At 38.0% G+C, this 26,235-nt stretch overlaps 1 protein-coding gene across 1 annotated transcript; it reads right to left on the bottom strand.

Moving 5' to 3' along the window:
* Window positions 1-19,680: 19,680 nt before the first annotated feature.
* On the bottom strand, window positions 19,681-24,047 carry uncx (UNC homeobox). Its single transcript, XM_042505904.2, has 3 exons — window positions 23,433-24,047; window positions 22,764-22,939; window positions 19,681-21,876 (listed from the first exon to the last, which is right to left on the bottom strand). The coding sequence occupies exons 1-3, from the start codon at window positions 23,689-23,691 to the stop codon at window positions 20,848-20,850; spliced, it is 1,464 nt and encodes a 487-aa protein (XP_042361838.1). The 5' UTR covers window positions 23,692-24,047; the 3' UTR covers window positions 19,681-20,847.
* Window positions 24,048-26,235: the final 2,188 nt, after the last annotated feature.

Consider the following 26,235-nt stretch of genomic DNA (forward strand, 5'->3'; position numbering starts at 1 on the left):
GTGTTATGTGTTATGTGAGCCTGTGCGCTCGCATGTATTTAGTTCTGCTCATTTAGAAATAAAGAATTACTACTGTGGCTCAAAGTTCAACATTTATTGAATGTGCCAAAAATGTAGAAGTACCTGTGTGAATCGAAAACCCTATTTTTTGTTCCTTTACAGTGGTAAACTCTCAAATCAATAAACAATACAAGTATGCTTCTTTCACTTTTATCCAGACTTAAAATCCATTATATCCATATGTCACACACATTTTTGGTTAACTTGGTCATGTGTGTGGGAAAGACACTTGTTTCTAAATTGTTGAATAATTTTAGCTCATAATAATGGCATTTTCTTCCATACTCCAAAGTATGAATGGGCTGCCGGAAAACCAGCAATATAACGTTCCTTAAACTTGTATTTCCAGGAGCTGCACTTTATGCATTAGACATGAAAAGGACAAATACTAGTTACTAGTTACATGGGCAAGTTGATTAACGTGAGTACATGTAAAATTTAAGAGTTAAGAAATACTGCTGAAAAAGTTACGGAGCATTTTTGACATAGAATACTCGTGTTTATATGGAATTTCTCAGGTTTTTAGTTAACCTGCTAACTTTGGACTTAATCCTATGGCCTTAGAGGCTCACTGCTGCTGCAGACCAAACCTACTTAGAGCAACCAATGCTTCACTATAGAACAACACTTACAAAAAGGTAGCCACTAGTGAATAGACGATTTTTAAAGACTCAGTGACATGACGTGATATGAATAAAAACTATGCGATAGGAAGTAAATGTTTCTCAATCTGCTTCAAATAGAAATTAATGGAAAGAAAATTTCTGAGCAGGGTGAGCGTACCATGGGACCAACTGTTTCACTTGTATCAACAAAATTTAATAACGCAATGAGATTTTTTGCAGTGAAAAAAACACTCTAATGCCAAAAAAGCTATTAAACTCTATGTCTAATGATTTTCAACCGGCACCTGATTTTAAAGCTCAGCTGGTGTAGCCAACTGGCAATCTATTAGTGCAGTGTAGTTATAAGGCATTGGATTGGTTACACATTAAAATACACATGGTCACAACTCCCTTCTATCACTTGATTGAGCGCTCCTTCAGCCTCTCGGTGGGGAGGCGCTGCTTTAGGCGGCCATTTTCACTGTTGGTGAAAGTCTCTTAATTTGTGGCACAGGTAGTGGGTCTCATGAAAATGCAGTGTTCTTAATAGGACCCCAAGGTGAAGGGGAATTTCGAGGTGGTACTCCACTGTTATATGATATCAGGGTGTGGGGGGTCTGGTGTGACATCTTGTCAGAGGAGGCAGAATTTCTAGTGGCACCCCTGCTTGTAAAAATCTGTAGGTTTCTTTGCCTTCACTAATACTAAAAAATTCATTACCGACCACAGCATGTTCAAGGAAAAAAAAAAAAGACTACAATTATATTCTATGGTAACCTGACACCAGAGGGGGCAGATGGAAAAACTCTTGTCTGACTGCTTAAGTTATAGAAGAATGGGATAAAAAAGAAAATGTAATTAATCGTTGATCAAACATCAAATTAAGTTGGCTAAGAGTCCCTCAGTTTGCCATACAATCATCTTTACAGCATCCTCATCAGGGACAGTTCAGTCCAAAATAAAATAAAATAAAAACAAATCAGATGCACGCATTCTTCTGAGCTGTGATATGGTTACGGGTGTAGTTCTGTTGAAAGAAAATTGTTCCTACATGAAACTGCTCACAACAAGATCTGTGGATTATTTTGAGTAATCAGGTCATGATGTTTGGAAAAGACACTGCTGTTTGGTTTTGGCACTTTGAGCACCACAAACCAAATACGATAGTTCCATTATATTGGAGAGAAGGCAAACATCTCTACAGCCGATATCTCCATCACTATGCAACTGACATCAAAACAATCTAGATTGATAAATAGCATTACGGGTTAGAGGAAATATATGTATTTTTGATTTTGGGGTGAATGGTTTCTTTAACCTGTGTATCCTTGAGGGCTCTGTCAGGACCTGATGTCAATTCTAGCCAATACTGGAAGACCTTGGGCAGGATGCCAGTCAGTCACGGGGTTGATTCCTAGAGATTAACAACCATTTACACTCACAGTCAATAAAGAGTTGCTAATTAACCTAACCTGTATGTTTTTGGACTGTGGCATGCCACTGGAGCACACGCAAGTACAACATGCAACTACAACTCCACATCTTCGAAACAGATTCAAACCCAGAACTTTTTTGCTGTGAGGTGACAATGTATTTTGTCAAAAAAATCTTTGAAATAAAAACATAACTCTCAAAGTAGCAACATTTACTTTAGAAGGCTTGACTTGTCTTTTCTTTGACTGATTTTCCACAACATTTACTTCTTCTCCAGCCAACTACAAAGCTCTTTCTCTACTGAATCAATTCAAGTTATTATACATTAGAAAACTGAGTATTTATTTTTGTAAACACTGGCCAAATTGTCAATTTATATTTGAAAAAAATGTCGTCTTTCTCATGGAGAGGTTTTTCCATCAAAGCCTTCATTAGTTGCTCTGAAAAGACAATGACTGAACAGCAGAAACAGAAAGATGGGGCTGCTTCCGCCTGTAAGCCACTGGCTACCTGCTGAGGGTATACAGTGGGTACGGAAAGTATTCAGACCCCCTTAAATTTTTCACTCTTTGTTATATTGCAGTCATTTGCTAAAATCATTTAAGTTAAAACACAGAATTGTTGACATTTTTGCAGATTTATTAAAAAAAAAAAACTGAAATATCACATGGTCATAAGTATTCAGACCCTTTGCTGTGACCCTCATATATTTAACTCAGGTCCATTTCCTCTGATCATCCTTGAGATGGTTCTACACCTTCATTGGAGTCCAGCTGTGTTTTATTATACTATTTGGACTTGATTAGGAAAGCCACACACCTGTCTATATAAGACCTTACAGCTCACAGTGCATGTCAGAGCAAATGAGAATCATGAGGTCAAAGGACCTGCCTGAAGAGCTCAGAGACAGAATTGTGGCGAGGCACAGATCTGGCCAAGGTTACAAAAAATTTCTGCTGCATTTAAGGTTCCTAAGAGCACAGTGGCCTCCATAATCCTTAAATGGAAGACATTTGGGACGACCAGAACCCTTCCTAGAGCTGGCCGTCCGGCCAAACTGAGCAATCGGGGGAGAAGAGCCTTGGTGAGAGAGGTAAAGAAGAACCCAAAGATCACTGTGGCTGAGCTCCAGAGATGCAGTCGGGAGATGGGAGAAAGTTGTAGAAAGTCAACCATCACTGCAGCCCTCCACCAGTCAGGGCCCGACAGAAGCCTCTCCTCAGCCTGCATGGAGTTTGCTAAAAAAAAAAAACACCTGAAGGACTCCAAGATGGTGAGAAATAAGATTCTCTGGTCTGATGAGACCAAGATAGAACTTTTTGGCCTTAATTCTAAGCGGTATGTGTGGAGAACACCAGGCACTGCTCATCACCTGTCCAATACAGTCCCAACAGTGAAGCATGGTGGTGGCAGCATCATGCTGTGGGGGTGTTTTTCAGCTGCAGGGACAGGACGACTGGTTGCAATCAAAGGAAAGATGAATGCGGCCAAGTACAGGGATATCCTGGACTAAAACCTTCTCCAGAGTGCTCAGGACCTCAAACTGGGCCGAAGGTTCACCTTCCAACAAGACAATGACCCTAAGCACACAGCTAAAATAACGAAGGAGTGGCATCACAACAACTCTGTGACTGTTCTTGAACAGCCCAGCCAGAGCCCTGACTTAAACCCAATTGAGCATCTCTGGAGAGACCTGAAAATGGCTGTCCACCAATGTTCACCATCCAACCTGACAGAACTGGAGAGGATCTGCAAGGAGGAATGGCAGAGGATTCCCAAATCCAGGTGTGAAAAACTTGTTGCATCATTCCCAAAAAGACTCATGGCTGTATTAGCTCAAAAGGGTGCTTCTACTAAATACTGAGCAAAGGGTCTGAATACTTATGACCATGTGATATTTCAGTTTTTCTTTTTTAACAAATCTTCAAAAATGTCAACAATTCTGTGTTTTTCTGTAAATATGGGGTGCTGTGTGTACATTAATGAGGAAAAAAATGAACTTAAATGATTTTAGCAAATGGCTGCAATAAAACAAAGAGTGAAAAATCTAAGGGGGTCTGAATACTTTCCGTACCCACTGTATGCACTTGTACTGAGACAATGACTCAATAGCGACCACATGGAGACATATCAGTGCAATTTTCTTTCTAAACTTCAAGCTTCAACTCTGCCGTTTCCATGGACATTTATCCTGAGGTCTTTATCAAGACAGGAAAAAAGAAAAACATCAAAAGATGTCAAGTTAGAAAGGTGCTAATGTGTGTGATCACATTAATCGTCTGACAGGATCTCACTTTCAGCGGTTAGTCCATTATGATTCACACTGATGTGAGGTCTAGATGTCAGGTGTCATAATTTAATTGCGTTGTTTTCTATTTCTCAGGGATACTTGAGGGACCGGAAAGCAGAGTAATGTAGCAGAGTCCACCTCTGCTCTCTCTCATCCCCTCTCCCTTTCTTACTCTCTCTCTCTTCTTAATTGGAGACACTGGGGGTTCACATCACTTTTCACTTTAATCTTGACCTTAGAAGATAAACCATTGATAAAGATGAGAATCATTATCTGCCCAGAGAATTCAAGGAATAATTTCCACATCTCATGTTCTATTCATTAATGGGAAAGCACTTTTGTAGTGGAGGATATCTTGAATTTGCAGACATGCTGTAAGATCTATGACAGAAGAGTCAATTATTCTTTTAAAAGGCTGCTTTTAACAGGACTTGGAAATGACATTTGCCAAGTGATTCAACTTCTAAACAGTTGTTTAGAAGAGACTCAGCAGGTATCTTCAATGAAACAATATTGAAAATAGCTTAAAACATGAACACACAAGAATCCTTTGAGAGTTTCTCTGATGAATTTGTCAAATTAGATTAGATCCCTGCTGGGAAATTCTCAGGTCAATTACTCAACAGAATAAAATGAATTATTTCTCAGTAAGGTTACTGACTAACAAAAAGCCATGACATAACCTAAGCAGCAACTAACTAGTTAAAATGGCAAATATTCAATGTGTTTGTTGAAAATACTGCTGATTTTTTTTATATTTCAAGATGACTTGTTTTGAAAATACAACTGTGCAATATATTCACAAATATTTTGCTAAAAGGCTGTGGCCAAGGGCTCAGACACATGCTTTATTTTTTGTGACACTTTGTCATGTCCCACTACATCTCATAGTGATGCACAAGGCACCCTTTAACATATATGTGTGATCAACAGATGAAACACATTGTAACATGTAGTTAATTTAGTGAAACAGTTGCAGTTAGGTTTAGGCAGAAAAAACTACTTGGTTGGCTTTAGATCATGTTTTGGCTCAAAATAAGGAGGCTACATTTGTTACGTGACTACATCACATAAGTGATGTCAGTGCTCAAGGATCATATGTAAACTGTGTGTTTACGTTAAAACAACACTGACTTTTGGTTTAACAATTATGGCTCCTGGATAGAAGCCTGATTTTTTTCTGATCCATTTACCCCCATGGTGCTGGTTATGGTCTCTTGACAAACTGACACTTTGTTCTTAAAAGTTGGAGCAGCACTACAGTATGTGCCTGGCCTTGGGTTTTCCAGGTGGTAAAACATGCAGCATGTGTATATTTGTGCCCTAAAGTTGTGTGTCCTAGATAAAAAGTAAGCATCCTCACCAGATGATGACTCTAGTAGCCTACTACCATCATGGTAAGGAATATTTTAATATTCGAAGAGTATGTTTTCACTTTCAAGGCTGAGCACCGACCAATGAGTCTGGCAAACATAACACTTCCTTCAGTAACACTGGCTGGAGTTGGAGTGTAAACTCCCCAAATAAAAAGCTGCTAATGTTAGCGTACACTCTGATGTAGTAGCATCCAGAACCTTCTATGTGGGTAGTGAGCTATTTAGCCGGACATGCTAGTGTTTACAGCTATGTTAGAGCATATAAACACACTATTTAATTTTTACACTTTCGTGCTTGCACTTTTGGTTTTGAATAGGTTTTTAAAAAGAGTCCACCACCCAAATTCTTACAAAGTACAGCTCTTTCTAAAGCCCCATGTATCCCACTTTAAATGTGGAGAAATCCAAAGCTTGACAGTCCTGCTGTGCCAGATTATAGTTGCTAAGGAATGATTGGACAATCACTGCTTCGGGGAGGGGTTACAGCATCAAAAAAAAAAAAAAAAATTAACATGCATATTACAAAAACAAATAAAGATATAATTATGAAGACTATTCCTAAAATTGCATGTTAAAACCCTAAACTCTACTTGGGTTTAGCATCATATCCGTCTGTTTGAAGGAAAAACTCTTGTTGTACTGGAGAGGCCACTGACTGCCTTCCATCAAGGACAAAGTCACCTCTCTCTGGAGGAGAAAGCGGTCCTCTGAGACACACCGAGTCTACCGCTAGAACTAGGTCAGCTCACCTCTTTGCTGGAAGTTATACTATTATTTCCTTAATGTCATCTCTCTCCAAGTGTGTGACTTTCCCTGTGATTGACTTGTTTGGTGTATTCTCCTGTCGCTGCTGATGGCAAAACCACCAACACACATTTGTGGCACGAAAAGTGATTCAACAGCTACAGGTACTGTTGTGACAGACAGACAGATTAAAGTACACATTTGCTTTTGTACACAGCTGTTAAAGGGTATATAGTCACTGATGTTTCATCAGGTGAGATAATACATTGTATCCAAAAGAGTCATATGTGTGAATATGGATATGGAGAAATGGTCAGGCTCAGGCACCTCTACATGTCAACATGTCACATGCAATGAATTAAAGGTCAGGGTGGGTAGTTTTAAAGGACATGTTAACAGTTCTCATGTATGTCTTAATACAATACTCTTATGCCCATATGTACACTGAAAGTGCCTGGTTGCTATAACCATCTCTCCTGTCTTTATTAACCAGGAAGAGTTCCTTTACCAACTCAATTTCAATTTAAGAGATTGAGGACAAAATACACAACCTTCATTCTGTCCAAAAATGCATTCCTAAATTCAGCTAAGGCTAAGGCTTCAGCAGTCTGAATTAGACAAAAAAGTGGTTAACTTCCAAATATACTGTATGTTTTACACAAAAGTTCCTATTCATGTTACTATCTCTCTGCTTGAATCAAAGGGAGACTTTTATACCAAATATACAATAAGTCTGTTGGAGGATGCCAAGTGATTTGTCTGAGATTGCTTAAGTGTCAGATATCTTCAGGGGAAATTTAGGGATCATTTTCACACAACATGAGGACTGTGGAATTTGTTTCCATCTCTTACTTTGAAATCACCTTTATAAGCAATCGCATTATGTCCAGTGTAGACAGGAGGAACAATTACAGTACTGCTTTAAGATAGACTTGAAAAATGTGAACCTATACTTAAAGTTGTGATTTTTTACACTGCACATGGTCTTCTCTTTGACCCTCATCAAACCTCTGAAAAATTTGTGTCACACTGTCACACATTTATCTTAGTCTGCCTAAAATCACACTTCCTTTCCTTCATTTCTCAGACTGGGCTGATACATACCAGTATGCAGTGCCCACACATCTACATCCAACCCTTTCTCAATCCCAGAGCATCAAATACCAAAGCTTTGTCATGCCCTCAGCATCTTGTAGCAATGCACAGGGCACCCTTTAGCATATCTATGTGACATACAGCTGAAACACACTAAAACGTGGATAATGTTGTGAAACGGTTGCAGTAAGGTTTAGACAACAAAACTACCTGGTTAGGTTTAGGAAAAAAAAGATAAAGAGGAAGTATATTTGTTATGAAATGAAACAAGACATAAATATGTCTTGTGAGAGTGGCGTCCGTTCACAGCAACCATATGTAAATTGCGTAATGTTTATTTAAAACAACATTTACTTTTGGTTTTATACAAGATGTGTCTTGACATGACATTTGTCATTTTTGCTAATTTAGCATCTATGTCTTTCATTTTTCCTGTATCCTGTTTATAGTAAATAATTTCAAAGAAAGAACCTCACCTGCAAACAGGAATCCTACTTTGGGGTCTTATTTGTTGTGTATGGAGAGAAGACTGGATACCGTACACTACATGCCTTTAAAGAAAAGGAGAAGGTGAATGTATGCATTTCTCTAAACTCCCTGTACATCCCGCTTAAGAAGCTGTGGGTGGTGCTTTAATTATATCGTCCCTTTCTTAATCACTTATTTTGAAAGCCCTCTCTACTCGTCGATAGCAGAGAAATGAATGTTATGTCTTAAAATGTTCTTTCCTCAGGTTCTCCTCAAACTGTCAATAACGAGTTGGGAAGGAGGGATCCTCGGCCATCCTCGGAGTCACTGATGGATATGCTCACACCTCCGAGAGGTAAACAGCATTGATTCTGTCCCACTATCACCTCTAATTTGCTTCCAGCCTCTGCACAATAAGCTCCTTTATGACTAATAACACCCATTTACAGGACTGATACAAGGCATTTTTTATTTTCAGAAGTGTGCCTGAAGCTCTCAGACACACTGTGTCAGTATTGAAATGTTTCTGGGCTGTCACATCTCGCCACTTCCTTAGCCCTAATGTGATCGATTGGGCCAGCTACAGAGCCATAACATGCTCCTCTACAGAGCACTTTTATAGTAACATTTCAGGCCCAGTTGAACTCCGCTTCCCCTGGGCCATTAAATGAAAAACTGGACCTCAAGTAGATCTTTGAGTCTGGTCCATCCTTGAGCTTACAGGCACGTTAATGACAGAAATTGTACATGTCAGTACTACCAGTGAGCCCAAGGATTAAATAATGTGCATGTAATAGTGAGATCTGAGGTCTTGGCCCTGATGTGCTAAGAACATTTGCAATACCACTTTAATGACGAAAGGAAAGAGCCGGGTCTGAGACTCTTGCCTTAGAGGACATGTCAGGCCTTTCATGAGAACCATTTTAATTGCAACCAAAAATGTCTATTAGTGAAGTCTCCCTTAGGCACATATTGTATCCATTATAGAGGTCATACTGCTTGGTTGAAATCATTCGAAAGATTTAGGCCTATATCAAAATATATTACTATCGTTCTTATTATTACAGTAAAATATTGTGAAATTCAAGATTTAGGCCTATATCTAATTATATTACTGTTATTATTATACTTCTTACAGTAAAACTTTGTCAAATTCCAAAGATTTAGGCCTATATCAACATATATTATCACTATTATTATTATTATTATTATTATTATTACAGTAAAAAGTTGTGCAATTTGAAAGACTTTGGCCTATATCAAAATGCATTACTATCACATTATATCAGAAAAAAGTAGTGAAATTCAAAGGATTTAGGGTTTATAATAAAATATATCATTATAACTAATATAAAAAAAATTAATTTGAAGATTTTGGCCTACATCAAAATAGATCACTATTATTATTACTCTTATTACAGTAAAATGTTGTGGAATGTGTCACTTTTTTGAGATCTTTGGCAAAGAAAGCCTTTTCCAATCCAAATATTTCTGTGGAATTGTGCAAATCATTGCTTGAATTTACTTTTTGACACATTGCCAAACATAATATGAATTGTTGATACCTTATGTTTCTACTTACTAATGCTTTTATTGACAGTTTCCTATAACACAGCATCATATCTTTTCTTGAAAAAAACAACAAACTTGCTCTCAAATCCAGAATATAAAGATAGGTGGGGTTTGTTACCTTTGCTTGTAAAATTCCTCAATACATTTAATATTATGAACACTGAACGGTAAAACAAATGTTAGTAAATCCCATGAATTCAATTCGAATTTTCACTTAGATCTTGTTATTATCTTGTTATTATACCCATTTATGTGGATCAACTGGAACACATGAGATGGCATTAGCCCCAACAGTGGTAGCAGATGGCCCATGGGGCATGTTTGCCAGATTTAAGACTTATAAAGAACTGACACACACAAATATATTTGGACAGTGTAGCTTTAACATCTGAGAACACTATTTAACTCATCCCATCTCAGGAAGTTTTCACACTTCACACTTCATTAACCTCTAGGGCACAGATTCCCTGGGAAGTCATGGAAGGAAAATGCTTGTCTTTTTCATATAAATCACCACCAAGCGGTAAACCCCCAATGACAACATTTACATGCACACAGTATTCCAGATAATAGCTGATATTCCGGTTAAGGTGCGATTCAGTAAATGCTGTTTATATGCACCTTCACGTCTCGATCACAAATATCCATCTACACACGCATAAACAGAATATTCCAAACACTACTGTGAAAACCACGCTTGCACTAATCGCAAAAAAACAACAATAATTGGGATGAGATGAAGTTTACTTGTCTCAGTATCCCAGATTAAATTGACATATGCAAGCTACCAAAGCAAGTGTTTACATATACAGAGTCTAACACTTGCATGGATCCCAGCTAAATGTATTTTCATTTATGACTGTGTACATAACCATGTATGCAGAATTTTCTGATTTTTGCAACACAGATGCAGCTTTCAGGCTACAAAATTCAGCAGTCAATGAGATTAGGTGTTGGTAATGTATATAAATACGAGGTTTACATGTTCCAACCCATAAGCAGAGTACTTGAGTATCCTAATTAATGCTATGAACCCTTGTCTTGAAGTGTGTCAGTTTTCATAAGACAAATATGTCATGTCTTTTTTAACCATTACTTATTGGTGTATGTAAAACTGTAAGATGCATATCAAACCTATCCTGATGAAACTCAATGTAAATGTATTATTAGTAGCTTTAGTTTGTTGTTTGCCCTGTGAATTAATAAATTAAGTTTAATCACATTTTATGAGGTGATAATTACAAGGCACGAAAGAGATCCAGCTGCGGAAGGTTAAGATATTTAATAAAGACAAATAACCAAAGGATATGGTGTTAATTGCAGGGTCACTTTTGTAACATTGATTCATTATCGGTCAAAATAATAAATGAACAGAATGTTTTAAAATAACCTCACTACAATTGATTTCCAAACAAAATTACGGGCACAGTGTTGATTAGAAAAATTCTTATTGGAGCCCAACTGATATATCAGTCAGATGATTTTATCAGCTGATATTGGCCCATTACAGATATACTGGTATCAACTTATATGTTGTCTGACATGCACAATATGAAAAGTTTGTTTTTAACTGAAAATAATACAGAAAAAAATGCTTTGAGTAATTTAGTAGGATCAGATTCCTAAAGAAGTTTACAGTGTCAGTGAACTGATGTCATTTTTGATAATAAATGCTATACTCCCCAGTATCAGCATCGGCTCCAAAAATCCAGTATCCAATATCTGCCAGGCTCTCATGCTAAGATCGTTTGCCATTTTATGATATGGCAAATATATGCTAAACCTTGAGAAGAATAATCAGTTTGACACAATAACTGTGTTCCACGGTTATGCTTTACATTGGACAAAATTCTCTAAATATGTGCTACCCTAAGCCTACAATATCTCATTTTGATTATTTTTAATGAATTATTCTCTAAAAATATTTACTTTGGTCAGCAAAACTTTAAAGTCAATAAGACATTTTAATTCTATCTGTGGCTGTCAGCTGGAAAAGTCATGGAATTGCACAATCTCATTCTCCAGGCCTGGGAAAATCATTGCGTTATTATAGTTCTTGAACACTTTGTCAAGGAATTTTGTTGTGTGTACTGAAATTAATTGTTGCAGCACTCTTTCATAGATAATCATCCACGTAAGAACAGATAAAGATTTATGTTCTGTAGGTATAAACTGTTACCATGACAATGTTGTAATAAACATCGATGTGTGACTATGTTTTGTTATTTGTTGACCATCACATACATTTCTTCATATCCCCCCCAGTCTCTCCCTCTGTGTATGCCAACTAGCTATAAATGTGTTTCAAAATAGTTTCAATCTGGTATGTTTGAAGAAGATAAAGATAATGTTATGACAGTGTGACTTAACATGTAGGTCATGGATCACAAAGTTCCCATACATAGACTAACTATATACATATTTTTAAATTGTACTGCATTTTTGAGATGGAACACTATTTTTTTTTTGTTGTGAATGGTCATAGAAATGTTATTATGGGTCCTTGAAAAGTAAAGTAAAGTTTTGAAATTTTTAAAAATGTGCGTGAACACTGAAAGTTGGCACTGGATGTTCTTTGATATCACCCAAAGAATTTAGCAAATTCAATTTTTGAGTTTCCTAAAACCCATGGTTTGTTCATTGTATGTAAATTCTGCTCTATAGATGCTTACAAAATGAACATGTGGAATAGTGTGCTATGTCCTTGTCAATGGATATCCCACCAGCCATTTCAGTTTGTGAGGGTGTTTCATGTGCTGTTGGACTAAATTCTGTCTATCCCACCCTAGAAGCAACAAATGTGCAAACAAACAAGCTTAGTATAGCACCAAGACTTACTTGCAAAGAGGCAGACAAAGAAATGAATATCTCTTTATATCAATTTGCTGTGGTTACTGCCTTCAAGTAACCACAGCCGTGCGGTCTAGCCTAGCTTAGGTTTCTGTATTGCTGTACATGTAGTAAAGTTGATTAGCCAACCACAATGGCAGGCTGAGCTGGAGACATACATTTAAAACGATACTGTTACCTATCACATACACTCAAAAGCTCATGTTCACTTTCAATGCACCTTTCTGGGTAAGAACTGGCTAAACTTTGACCAACTGTGTAGCCTCTTCAAACAGATTGTGTTCTAAACTTTTCTGCCCAACAGTAGTCAATAAGATGGTCTCAGAGAATATGTGCATCCTGTACTTCAACCATCTGCTGCCAGTATTGTGCTGTTCTGAGAAGTCCACATGGGACTTTGCTCTGGAGCTGTGTCCTCTTCTTTCTTGGATCACAGCAATTTCTTGCCTTGGATGATGCTTCTGCAGGCCTTTGGGATGTGGTTATTGAACAAAAGATAGTTTCACTCTCCCAAAGCTTTCAGGCAACAGCTGAGGATGTTCTCCAGGGTTCCTCTTCTGAGCTACGGTACATACACCCTGCTGGTGATCCGCATTGATCCGGGAGGTAAAGATTCAAAGAAATTATAGGCTTATTGAACTATGAAATCCTATACTGGGGCCTCAAGCACTGAGGTTACCTGGCAGCACTAATTTGCCCACTGCTACGAGTGTCAACTTGCTTGGACAGATGAATGGCAGGAATCAGGATCTTGTTCATGTATGTTAGATTGATATAAGTTGAATGTGAAAACAGGGTTAGTAAGAATACTCTATAGAGTACTACACACACCTTTCCTTGAATGGATCAAGTTAAAAACAAAACTGCTATACCCAAATAATAAACTCTGGAAAGTTATAGCATCCATTTACAGGAAGCAGTTGAAGGAATCTAGAATTTTTAAAAAATGCCTGGAAACAAATGCTCACTTATCACTATTCACCATGGCGTGCTGTCCATAAAGGCTTTGCTATACATTGTAACTTCTTGAACACCACTAATCAGCTCCATAGTCACTGTGTCCACTCCAGGTAGCCTGTTCAGCAATACATAAAATACTTATTTTTCCGCTTGCAACAGGCCATCAGAGGGAAGGGCAGGTTCTTCTCTATCTGCATTGTGTGTTTTAGAGGTGACCACTAACCCTCTTTGGAGGGTGTAATGTATCTTATTTGTTACCCAAAGGGCAATTTCATGAACCAAGAGGTGCACTGCAACCAATTTCCTGGTATTCTTTCTCACTAACCTCTTGTGATATTCTTCTCTCCAAATGTTGAAAAGGTACCTTTTCATCATGAAATTACGGTCCTCTAATGCTCCCCTCACTTGCTTAATATTCTGCCCCCTCGAACTGCTGTTTCAAGGGCCTAAGCTCCTGCCTCAGGTGGCAAATCATAGCCACTGGTCATCATCACAGACTACACCAAACCTTTTAGAAGCAAGTCCGATTGCTGTTGTTGCCTGGAGTTTTCCGTCAGTGTCACCCTTCCCTGTTGGATCGGGGATTGCCTTCACATTCTGCTTAAACTACAGCCACTCTCAACTTACAGTCTAACTCCACCTATATCCTGCACACCCGAACATCGACAGTCTACTGACTAGAGTTTACCATTAGCTGCTCTTGTGTGATTCATCCACAAGGTCTTTCAACAAACTTAGCCAGTCACATGGTATATTTTTTAACCACTATCTACCACAACCATATTACCATCCTAACCTTACCTAAGTGCTTTAAGTTGCTTAAATTTAGCCATAACATGATCATGGATTAGCTGGCATGAGCAGATATTACAGGACAAAAAAAAAAACAGAGTTGATAGTGACTTATGAGTTGTTGTTTTTTTTTTTTTTTGCATGGATGTATGTTGTCATTTAATTTTTTTATGATCAATATGCACATTCAGTCTAATATAATGTAAAGAAAGCTTCTTTAGTCAATGCTGAATAATTAGATTTGAAAATTAAGAGAGGAGCTACTTGATTCAGACATTGCTGGTGCTGTTATAATACTTAACACTGCATATACCTTTGACTTCTGTGTTGCATTTTGACACACTGTTGTAAAAAAGAAGCTAGGCAATGCAGCATTTGCACCAATGCGATTGAACAGGCCATCCAAAGGATATTTGTAGGCTCTAAATACTTTACATGCAATAGTCTGCCAATAGTCTACATATGTACGAGATGGGAGCCAAATGGAAACCAGGGTTTCTATTATAAATTGTTTAAACCATATTTTTCCATAAATGGAATCACCAGAGAAGGTGATAATTGGAATTTATATGTACAGTTTTTATGGATATACTGCCATATTTCCTCACAGTATTTTGGAAAAGTAACAACATGTTTATACATCACTACAAAAAAGTATTATTCACATAACTGATGTGTTAATGGCATCATGAAATTATTTATCATGCAGGCTATAATCTAATGCTATAATGCTCCAATATGTTCGACAGATAGTTTGGAAGTCAGAGTTATAGCGGCTTAAATATTTATATTACCTTGGCACATTTGCTGATTTGTCTTTGTGTGGGGGCTGTCTAAAAGATCTTTGACTTGAGGCCTCAGCTAACATCCATGCATCAAAATAATACGATTCCACCTCATGTCACAAAAAACTTCTAAACTAAACGTTTAAAGTAAAGCCTACACTCACCAAGAAATGCCAATTGTACAGTAATACAAAGGCTTTCAGAGCAGGGTCGTCTTCACTCACTATGAAGAGAAATGCATTCCAAATTGGGTATATTTGTTTTTTCCCTGTTTATTACATATTGAGATGTTGAGTGATGTTTTAAACTCATAAACAACTCTCCTATGACGGATGCAAGCCTCATCTTACACCAGATCATGACAATCTGAGGCAAGCGCCATTAAAGTGTTCCTGGTACAACGTCAAAGTTGCCAAACTTGCTCAAATATCAACTCATATCGCATCAAACATTTTGATACATGATAAATTAAACATGGGGTTTTGGAAGGAAGAAGCTGTCAGATTTAAGTATTACAGACAACAAGGAGTTGTTGATTTGCTTTATAATGTATGCCCAATCTGCCAGCAAGAACACCATCTGATCCTAAAATTTTCTTATATATATATATATATATATATATATAGTCCTATGAATTGTTAGGTTGTGTAATCCAAAAGCAGAACACAGGACACTTTAGATAATGAGGCCAGACAGATAGTAACAGGTGTGACCATTCTTAAAAGACTCCATTCACCTCTCACATCATCATACAAGGATGCAAGTGCTCTTATTGTGAAGAGGAGTCTAATATCTAATCCTTCCCTACAGCTATTCCAAGACAATATGGAGCCGGCATAATGCAGAAATGTGCGATATTTAATGAGACAGACATTCTTTTTTAAAAGGAAGAGGGAAATGGTGTGTTATTGCACTTCAGAAAACCGACTGCACCTCCTCAGTCTTCTGCATTGTGTAAATTCAAAATAAAAGGATGATTATATTTGTTTGATTGGTCACTAAGGGACGTATTAATTGGTGTTAAGTTCATGTGTTGTTATAGCAGAAGTTCTCAAACTTTTACAAAAGGTTTACAGCCTGGGAAATATTTTTTTTAAAGGGGAAATTTGTGTGAATATAATGATGAGTATCAGCCTCAAGTGAATTCAAAGAATAGACAACTTTTCTGCTCCTGTAAATATTTATCTTAATAACTTCACAGAATCTATTCATACAATATGTTTCGCAATTATTTCCTTATTACCATAGTATTTTCAAGATTTTTTTAAATACTAGGTTGCATTACTCTCACCACAACTATGTCATTGTAAAGATCTGCATGTTCTTACATTTCAGCTTTCATGTTGAATGCACTTTTTGCTATGACACCTGATATTTCTTTAATTTCTAGTACTTTTTGAGGAACATATTTACTGGAAAGCTGACATTGGTACTGTCATTGGCATATCAAGACACTCTTCTATCCCTATAGCTCAACGCAGATCAACATCCTATAATATTGAATAAAAAAAGCACATTTCTTCCTTGCACTTTTTTTTTCATTTTCTTTTTTTTTCAGGAATATGTGTTCTAAATTGTTTTTTTACTAAGGTCTTTTACTAAGGTTTCCTCAGTACACAAATATCATGAAAACAAATATTACTTGAATTAATTTAAGACCATAAAAATACCATGTTTAACCATGACAGCTGTTTTTTTTACTATAGCATAAAGTTATGATATATTTAGATCAAGTATCCACCTTTTTAAGTCAACTATCCAGAGTGGAAGATAACCTTAAAATATATATATATATTTTCTTTCTCGGAAATAAATTTAAAAATGTATATATATTACAAAAATAACAAAGATAGTGGTATGATCAATTATTCTTATTTAGCTAATGTTTAATTTTAATTCATCTTTAATTCGCCTGAATTTGAGTTACCAGCATACAGAAACCTGAGCTATAAGTGTGCAAGTGTTATTAACTAAATTTTGATTAGAGGGATTTTTTGCGCGAAATACTCCAAGATAATTAAAATTATTTTAAGGATCGTCCAGAAATCAATGCAGATGGTAATGTCAGGCTTATCCCAGGTATGCACGGGAAAGATAAGAATGATTAAATCCACCGGCGCATTAATGAGTATGTAGATGTAAAATAATCCTAAAAGGCATGGCAGGGTTGCTGCAGGAGAAGCCAAATGTCAAGTGGCATTTCATTTTATGGAGGATCCTTTTTTAAAAAAAGGGGGACACGCTTCTTTCTTATCCAAACTGAGCCCCCAGAGCCACTAAGATCTCATACAGCAACACAAAGCGCACAAGAGTAGCCTGTACAGAGGGACGGGATTTGTGGCGAGAACACAGGTTGGCCATTTGGGTTGATTTAAGCATGAAACTTGTGAAATCCTCCCCTGTCACAGTTATTTAAAAAAATCTTTCGTTTGTGTCAAATGTGGGCAGAGCAATAAAGCTTAAATTGATACTCCATGTGATAATTAAAGAGATTTTTTTGTATATAGTGTAAAGTATTAAAGTTGGGGTTATAAATTGTATCTAAATATTCAAAATAAATGTAATTTCTGCAATGGAAAAAAAACACAAATTTAAGTCATCCGGCGCAGTAAAATTGATCTATTTATGTCTAATCTGACTACTTGGATATAATATGGTAACTAAACCGATATAATATCTGTGATGGAAGCTAGAAAAACATTTGGTTAGTCATTTGGCTTGGAAATGAGAGGCTTATTTCTGAAGACGCTGATTTAGGCTGCAGCTCGAATGCTGCAAATGAGACCCTTAATATCGCGGCCGTAATTAATTGCGCAAATTTGTTTCTATTAAATAAAACTAACACATACTGAGAAAACTCTATTAGCCTTAATTAAGCTTGATATCCTAATTTAGGAAATGTGTGGTTGAAAACAAGCCGTTTTGGTAGATTTTTTTCTCTGTCTTTCTCCGATAGTGGAAAGCCTACCAGCTTTCTGCCTTTGGGCTGCTTTTCCTCCTTTGAGAGTTGGAAATGAGAAATGGAAATGGAAATACCAGGAGGTGCTAAATTAGCTGCCTGATCTGCACTTATTGCCGCATACAGGCCCCTATTACTTTGCCAATCTGTGCCTCTCTTTTAGCATTCCGGGCATGGAGAAGCTTCGAGATAGCAGATTTATCAAATGGGAAAATGAATGCATGATGATCAGTTAAATTGAAAATCAGCGTCTGCATGACAGCCCGACCTGACACCTCCGTAATTAGAAAGAAAAATGATGGCGTCCGATGCATAATAGAGCAAAAACAATTTACACTCTCCCATAATGATCCGGCGTTCAAATTGAAAATTTCTCCGGGTATAAATTGAATTCATAAAGTATGATTCATGGACGACACATCTCCTGGAGGCTGCCTGGGCATATCGATTGATAGTTTGTCTTGAATCATGCAGCGTGCAGCTCTCAGGCAAGAAAAGCTTAACTACTTAAGCAAATCGCTAATTTCACCTTAAGGCCACCAATGTGCAGCCAGCGATACTCCTATTCAGTGTGCTAATGAATTATGGATGAACTGGGCATACGTCCCAAATAGCCGAAGAGTAGCACAGAAAAATACACACCGAAGAATCTTAGGGGTTATTTGAAATTGGCCCCGGTTATCCCACAATTTAGTATATAACACCATGTATTATTTTTTTTTAAGAATTAACAACCTATGAATTTATCAATTTCGGCCTTTAATTTTGTCATAATATTTCTAATTTTATAGTGGAAACATTTAGGCTATTATAACCTTATAATAAAAAATATGCCCCTTCAAAACTCAGATTAAAAACATATCCCAGGTGATTATATCAAAAGCTTATACTGATGTCGTGGGAAATAAAATTAATTAATTGATTAAAAATAAAAAATAAATACACCATAAAGCACAATAAGGTCTCTCGTGCAGTATGCACCTCTAACCCAGAGCCTCTGCAGGCCTAATCTTGTGCATGTTCCCTGTGTGTGCCATGTTGGCTGCCCCTGCCCCCCACCAAACCTAATAAGACATTGCTTCCTAGAGCAAACAGCTGCATGGGTTGAAATTTATGTAAATATTTTGAAAGGGACACTGGCTCAGAAATTCATTTGCGCCGGCTCAGACGTAAAGCTCACCCCTCTGATTATTTTCAATTTATTTGCAAATCGAGACCCAAAGAGAACACTAAAGGGCTTGTGGATTTTTAACAAGCTATAGTTGGACTGGATATATATTTATATAAATATATTTTTGTTTTAAGATTTTTTTTTAATTATTATTGTTATTACACACCACACAGCAGCCTCGACATTTCTTCCTTGGGTCGACGTGATATTGTGGTCAACACTGCTAATATTGCAAAAGGGAGCAGATGTCCCAGATCCCGCGTGGCTTCCCTGGGGACCACCAACCCTATTAGAACAAATGTGTTCTGCTATTGTAAATAGGCACGTTTGCCTCTGCCCGTCCTATTACAGCCGACGCATGATCAATAGGCTGATAACACAGAAACATCAATGTAAAGCGACAGAACAATGAGGGATATCATCGAACATCTATCTTAATATAGCCCTGCTACAAGGGGCCCTGACAAAGTGGAGAGAGAGAGGAAGAAGAGGAGGGAGAGAGGGGAAAAAAAAGCTCATGAAAATGCCTCCCCACGAATCCCCATCTCCTATCCAATATGCACAAACACACACACTCCCAGCTGCCGGGGCTATTATTTTCCTATTTCAATTTGACACCCAGGCCTTTTCATGCTAATTCTATTATTCTTGGAAGTTTATGTGATTTCATATCACTAGAAATCGGTAATGTATTATAACCCCCTTTGAGCTAAAATAAACTGAATCCCCCTGCAGTAGCCACCGGGAAAATAATTACTTTCATATCAAAACTCTGCAGGAGTCGAGCGGGTCCTTTTCGCCTCAGGCTCGTAACCTCATTTCAGTGGGGGCTTATAGATGAATAAATTTGTTAAGGCAATATACAAAGTACAACATGAGATTTTTTAAGAAAGCCCCTTCCTACTGTACTGTAGTCCTGCACTGCTGCTATTTAAGGTCTCACACGGTTTGAGGTGCTTGTATACAATAGATTTATTTAAGAAAAACCTTACATATATAAATAGTATAATACCTTTTTTACAGCTCTTGAGGATTTTTGTTGGTCTCGTGGTCTTGTTGTTTTTTTCTTGACAAGTTATCACACATTAAAGGATATCTAGAGACTCCTGACTCACACACACACTCGCAAAGAGAGAGAAGGATAGAGAGAGGAAGAGAGACAGAGAGAGCACACTGTTGTCAAAATATCAGCAAAATGGGGAAAAAACCTATGCAAAAATTCTGGTTAAGCTTTGGCCTAATGAAAGGTGTCGTTTAAGAGCAGTGGTTCCCAACTGGTGGGTCGTGGTCCAAAAGTGGGTCGCAGATCCATTCTTAATGGACCGCATGTGACCTGTGTCAAGTTTGTAAAAAATAAATGAATTAAATAATAATAATAATAATAATAATAATAATAATAATAATAATAATAATAATGATAAAACTTTATTTTGAGCGAAATTCTGGCACGGGGGGTTTATTTTGAAGCGCCATGTCTGTTTATTCTTGCAATATATTTCGTTGTGTTCTAAGCCAACATTTGTTGTCATTTTTTTTTTTGTGATGCAGAATTATGGTGATTTATTATGTGTGCACCTTATAGGAGAAATGCTGGACCAGCTAGGAACCACTGGTTTAGAGGCTATATCAGTATGATGTTATTGTTGTTATGATTATTATTATTATTATTATTTTACCCCCAATGATTTATTCCATGTCGACATCTTCTTTAGAGTCTGTCTTTGTTTCTGGCGAACTGTCACTGAGGACACACTCGGACTTGTCAGGGTGGTCCTTGATCTCTAAATGCTCTTTTCTGTCTGCATCGACAGGCTTAATGAGTTGTGGACTGTGTTCGTGGGCGAAAGTGGAATCGCTGCAAATAACAGAGGTGTGAGTACTTTTGCCAAAGGCGACCCTGGACGGGCTGGTGTGCGGTGAACGTGTCTTGTCCTCGGATCCCACCTGTCCCTTTTGCGTGGCGTCTGCACACTCCGGCGAGCTGCTCCTACATCCCCCCGAGCTGCCGCAGCGGACACTGGACTGGTTTCTGTCCGCCGGTGCGTCGCTGTCACAGTTCGCCACAGTTGTTGTTGCTGTTGTTGTCTTCAGAGCAGTTTGAGGAACAATGAATCCAAGCGGCTGTGTGATGGGATAGAGCAGAAAGTGTCCTTTTCCTATCAAAGGCCGTGAGGAGGGTAAGGCCGCGGGGTTGCGTCTCGGTCTGGAGTCCGAAAGGAGGCTTTCGACGCTAAAAGGGTTGAGTTTCTGCACGCTGGACGCGCTGTTGTTGTTGGCGCACAGGCTGGACCGGTGGCTGGCGTCGGTCGAGTCCAGCTCGGGTGCGCCAGCGTCCCGGTCCAAGTGTCTTTGGTTCTGGTTTTGGGTCTGGAGAGGATGAGGTGTTTGGTCGCAGCTCGATTGGTTCCCCCCCACAGAGTCGTAATGCAGGCTTGCGTGGTCAGAGTCGGTCACATGCGACACCCCGCTGTCGCTGTCTGATCCCGGGGTGTGAAATAAATCCCCAGCAGCGAGCTTGTTCTGGGACTTGAGCAGCCGGCGCTCCTGCTTTCGTTTCTTCTTCTCCATCCTGTCCAGCTCTCTCCGGGCGATCTCCTCTGGGTCCATGGGCTCCCCGCTGCAGGTGGTGGGGTGGGCGTTGTGAGCAGGTCGACCCGGACCTTTCTTTGTGTTCTCCTTTTTCCTCCATTTGGCTCTGCGATTTTGAAACCATACCTGCAGAGGAGGAAGTGAAAACATGTGTAATAATCTGTCATTGCAAGAGGGGGGAAATTAATTAGGGCAAAAATTGTCAGTGTTTTTAACAATATGGTAATTAAACAAACAGTGAGGTTACACTTTGCTCTTGCTGTTATATGCAGGCTTTTAATTAGGCCTGATTGAAAAAAAATCTGTGCACAGACAAGGCTGCAAAAAGTTAGACTGAAGCTTAACAAATGAAGTTTTACATTTAAAGGGAGGTTAAGGTCAGGCGTAATATTTCATTTTTATTATTTATTATTACTATGCAAACTCTGCAATTAAATTTTGCGTTCACTTCATTGTTTTCCTCAACAAAATATCGTATGGAAAAAAGTATATGACGAAAAAAAAACACTTCTGCAATCAAACTATCTGAGGCTGATATACAATGAACATTTTTTGGTTTTTTTTAAATAATACTGCCAATATTTTTGACAATTACAGCATCAAGATATCTGATAAATAATTTAATAAAAACATAAAGATAAAAAAATATCAGCCGGCACCAAAGGCATCATTATTTTTCAAAATAAAGGTGTGAGTAAAATTGATTTATTGGACTAACATAAGCCATGAAAGGTCAAACAACACACATCCATCTAGTGAGTCATTTTAATTATTTATAAAAAAAAATAATTAAAAAATATATTACAAGGTGTATATTATGAACCCAAATTAACCTGTGTTAGCTGAAGGTTTATTGTGCATTTTTTTTCAGCAGTGTGGTCCATGGTATTGAAAAACTGAGCTTTTATCCATGAATGAATAATAAACAAAGAGATAACGAAAATATACATTATATATATATATATATATATACACACACACACACACACACACGGAATAAAATAAATATTTACCTGAACCCTTGATTCTATCAAGTCCAGCCGAAGAGCCAGTGCTTCCCTCATGAAAACGTCGGGATAGTGACTCTCATTAAAAGCCTTTTCTAATTCCTCCAGCTGCCAACCAGTGAAATTTGTGCGAGTTCTTCGTCTCTTGCAACCAGGACTATCTTTGTCTGGGTCCCCCGAGTCTGACAGCAGGAAGGAATGTAAACAAAAGATGAATTATTATTTTTAAATTACCACATTTTAAAACAATTCTAACAAGACTGTTTTCACGCACATAAGAGGAATTCTGCAAACTTTACAGCTGGAGAAGGTGAAAGCATTTAAGATTTTTGCAATGTGCACATGCTGCCTGCAGCTTCTATCTAATCTGTCGCCTTTACTGAGTTCACAGGAAACCTTCAGATGTTAACACGAGCCTTTCCTTGCTCTAGTATTTCCTGACTGACAGGAACATTGTTTTTTGCTTGGGTGCATCTTCAGCTTTCGCAGATGGAAATGAAGTGGGAGGCGAAGACTCTGCCTGTCTGTGTGTGCGCGCTCTAGGCTTGCCCTTTAAAAACACAACAACCACGAGGATAACTTGTATCGCAATATCCTGTCTTTGTTTCTTTCTGTTCTTTGTGCAAGCAGCCGACCTAGAGGAGAGGTTATTGTGTAGTATATAATGTGGCTTACCTGTCAGTTTGTACTGCTGATTATCTCCATTCATCCCGCAGCCTGAAGACAAGAGGGGGTTGGAATTACCCACTGAAGCCGTGCAGGAACCATTAAGTAATCCGTCTATTGAGAAGGGAACCGCGGACGCAGATTGAAGTTGATGCCCGGCTAATTCGTAAACGTGATGGTGGCTCAGATGGTACGGGAAGCCCACCATCCCGCCGAGAGAGCCTCCGAACTGGGCGTGAGGTGGATCCAGTATCCTGCTGTCCATCATCCCGCAGGCAAAAGGAAACGACGTCTGGAGGCCGGTGATGGGAATTTAAAAAGCATGCAGTGAGTGTGGCCAACGAGTAGGGGACATGATGTGAAGGGAGGGATGAGCTGTACTTTATCCACATGAACCTCCCAATAATTAGCCCAGGCTCTGGGAATATGAGACCCAATGAGAAGCGGTAATGGACTCTGACGTCAGAGACGCGCTCTGCAAACGCTCCCCGTATCGATTGCTAATTAAAGCTGACATCCACCTCAATAAACAATATCAGAGCTGTCACAACAAGACAGGAGGGCTTTGATAAGAACTACATCGCAACTACACGGGGGACCCACCGGGAGGAAGGGCTCACTGAATCCCGGGAAGAAAGGGCTACAGGCGGATGGGTTAGGCCAGAGGCTGCCGGACTTTTTGTTCAGTGGAGGTGCTGCAAAAAGCTGAATATTACACCAATTTGGAAACAAAAAGCTGCTTTATCCAAGTTAAAGCAATAGCTGTTTATCATTATTTTGTTTCTTTTTTTGTGTATTGTTAATTTTCTTTATTCTTGGATATTGGCACATCTGTTGTGGAGATAGCAGAAAAAAAGTGCAAGCTGATCAATAATAACTGATAATATAATGTTGAATTATTATTATTATTGTTTTTTTTATTTACTTTTTTCAAAGGATGTCTACAACCTGTTTTTAGACTATGGGCTCCACTTTGAATGTGCACTGTGTAAAAATACACCCCATATTATTTATGGATCATCATTTAAATACATTAAACCTTTAGAGGTTCACGTGCAAGGCGTAAAAAAATAGAGTGATTGTTGAAATATTGGCGCGTTTAAAAGAGGAGTTGAGATATTGCTAAAGGTACAAAGCGAAACTATAATATTTTACTGTTACAAGGCAAAAGCTTCATTGTGTTTTCAACAACATATATGACCAAATAAAGAAAAAAGGCTTCCACTACTAAAAGAACAATAGAATAAAAAAAATAGCAACTAAATATTTGCATTACAGGCAACATTTCCTGTCAGGAAACAAAATTGGAAAGCTCCTCCACTTGTGCAACCCCCTGCACTCAATATGTGACTCGCCTAAATCCTATCTGCTCATTAGGTTTTCAAATAATTAATTCGACTTTATTTATCCCAAGTCTGGCGCTGTCATAATGTTAATCAGAGTTGAAATTTCGCACCCCACTCATTCCCTGACCCTTGGCACCCGGATTGGCATGTTGTAATAACCTGAATCTCTCAACAGAAGCTGCGATAATTGTTACCCTATTAGCATGCAAATTGTTTAATTAATATTATTATGAGGAAGTATATAATCCGCTCGTCACTTGACCCCCAAGCCCAAATAACAACCCTCTGTATTTCAGTGTGTAGCCTTACATTTTAATGAACTCCTCAGAAATGATCTCGCCTATTTATCCATCTTCCTTTTTAGCAGACTTCTCTTTGAAGCGTTTCCCCCCTTCTTTGTATTTTAACTTTAATTTTAACGCACATGGACAAGATCTTATGAATAATTCCTCCCCATTCACTTCTGTCTTTTTTTTTTTTTTTTTTTTTTTGAACATCTAAAATTCAATAATTGCTTTTCGTTTATTTCCAAGCACACTGTGCTGTCCTCCCAACTCGGGCGAGCACACAGGAGCTCAATGAAAGGCAGCCCTTGACACAGTCTCCAGAGACATTGCATTTAAATCCGTTTTTCTACAACCGGGTGACATTGTCAGATTCTAGCTTTAATTAACCCGATAATAAGGCGAACAAGGCCAGCATTCAGTCGCGCTGTTGCCCTGCCTTGTTACCTTTTTATAACTGGTCCTTTTGGCAGCTGTTCAGAAGGAAAAAATAATAATAATAAAAATGTGTTTTTTTTTCCTTCTCATTGAGAATCGTCTGCTGCAGCTGTCTTTATTGCATTTATGTATTGTTGATCTGAATCAATAAAAGCACAGGGGCCTATAGACTAATTGATTAAAGTTTCCATCCAAGGAGATAAATCAGGAAGGCTGGGAGATCATGACAGATACACATCTGCACACTTTTTTCTCCATAAGTGTTGGGTGTAAATCACAAGAAAAAAACTAGTGTCCAGGCTGCCTCAAAGTTTTAGGTTAGGCTAATTTTATAATTATTCAACTTGTCTTCTCAAATTGAGGTAATGTAAAATTTTAAGGCAGCCTGTAACTTTTTAACCTAAAAAAAAAATAGTTACTTTAATTTTTGAATTTTTTTATCAACGTGTTATATTGCTTTACATGGACAATGGGGGAGCATATGTTAATATAAAAGCCTAAATGTGGGGCATTTCCAAAGACTATTGTGGAAAACATCTTTCTAAACCTAAATGCTCAATATTTTATGCACATCACTGTCACCTCAATGCAACTGTGACCCCTTCATCTTAACCAAACAACAAATCTGCAATTATAACATTGAAATGCTTTCTTAAGAGTGACTTCAAGATACAGTGGCCAATAACAACCCCAAAGATTGCAGAATATATCATATATATGAGATGATGCTTTTCACTTAAAGCC

Source organism: Plectropomus leopardus, chromosome 18, assembly GCF_026936395.1.
Source record: "Plectropomus leopardus strain MGB_pleo_1.0 chromosome 18, ASM2693639v1, whole genome shotgun sequence".
Lineage (NCBI taxonomy): Eukaryota > Metazoa > Chordata > Actinopteri > Perciformes > Serranidae > Plectropomus > Plectropomus leopardus.

Coding starts and splice junctions, on each gene's coding strand:
- uncx (XM_042505904.2), bottom strand. CDS start 23,691: ATGATGGACAGCAGGATACTGGATCCACCTCACGCCCAGTTCGGAGGC. Junction 22,940..23,432: donor TCAGCAGTACAAACTGACAG/GTAAGCCACATT, acceptor TCCTGCTGTCAG/ACTCGGGGGACCCAGACAAA. Junction 21,877..22,763: donor TGATAGAATCAAGGGTTCAG/GTAAATATTTAT, acceptor CCTCCTCTGCAG/GTATGGTTTCAAAATCGCAG.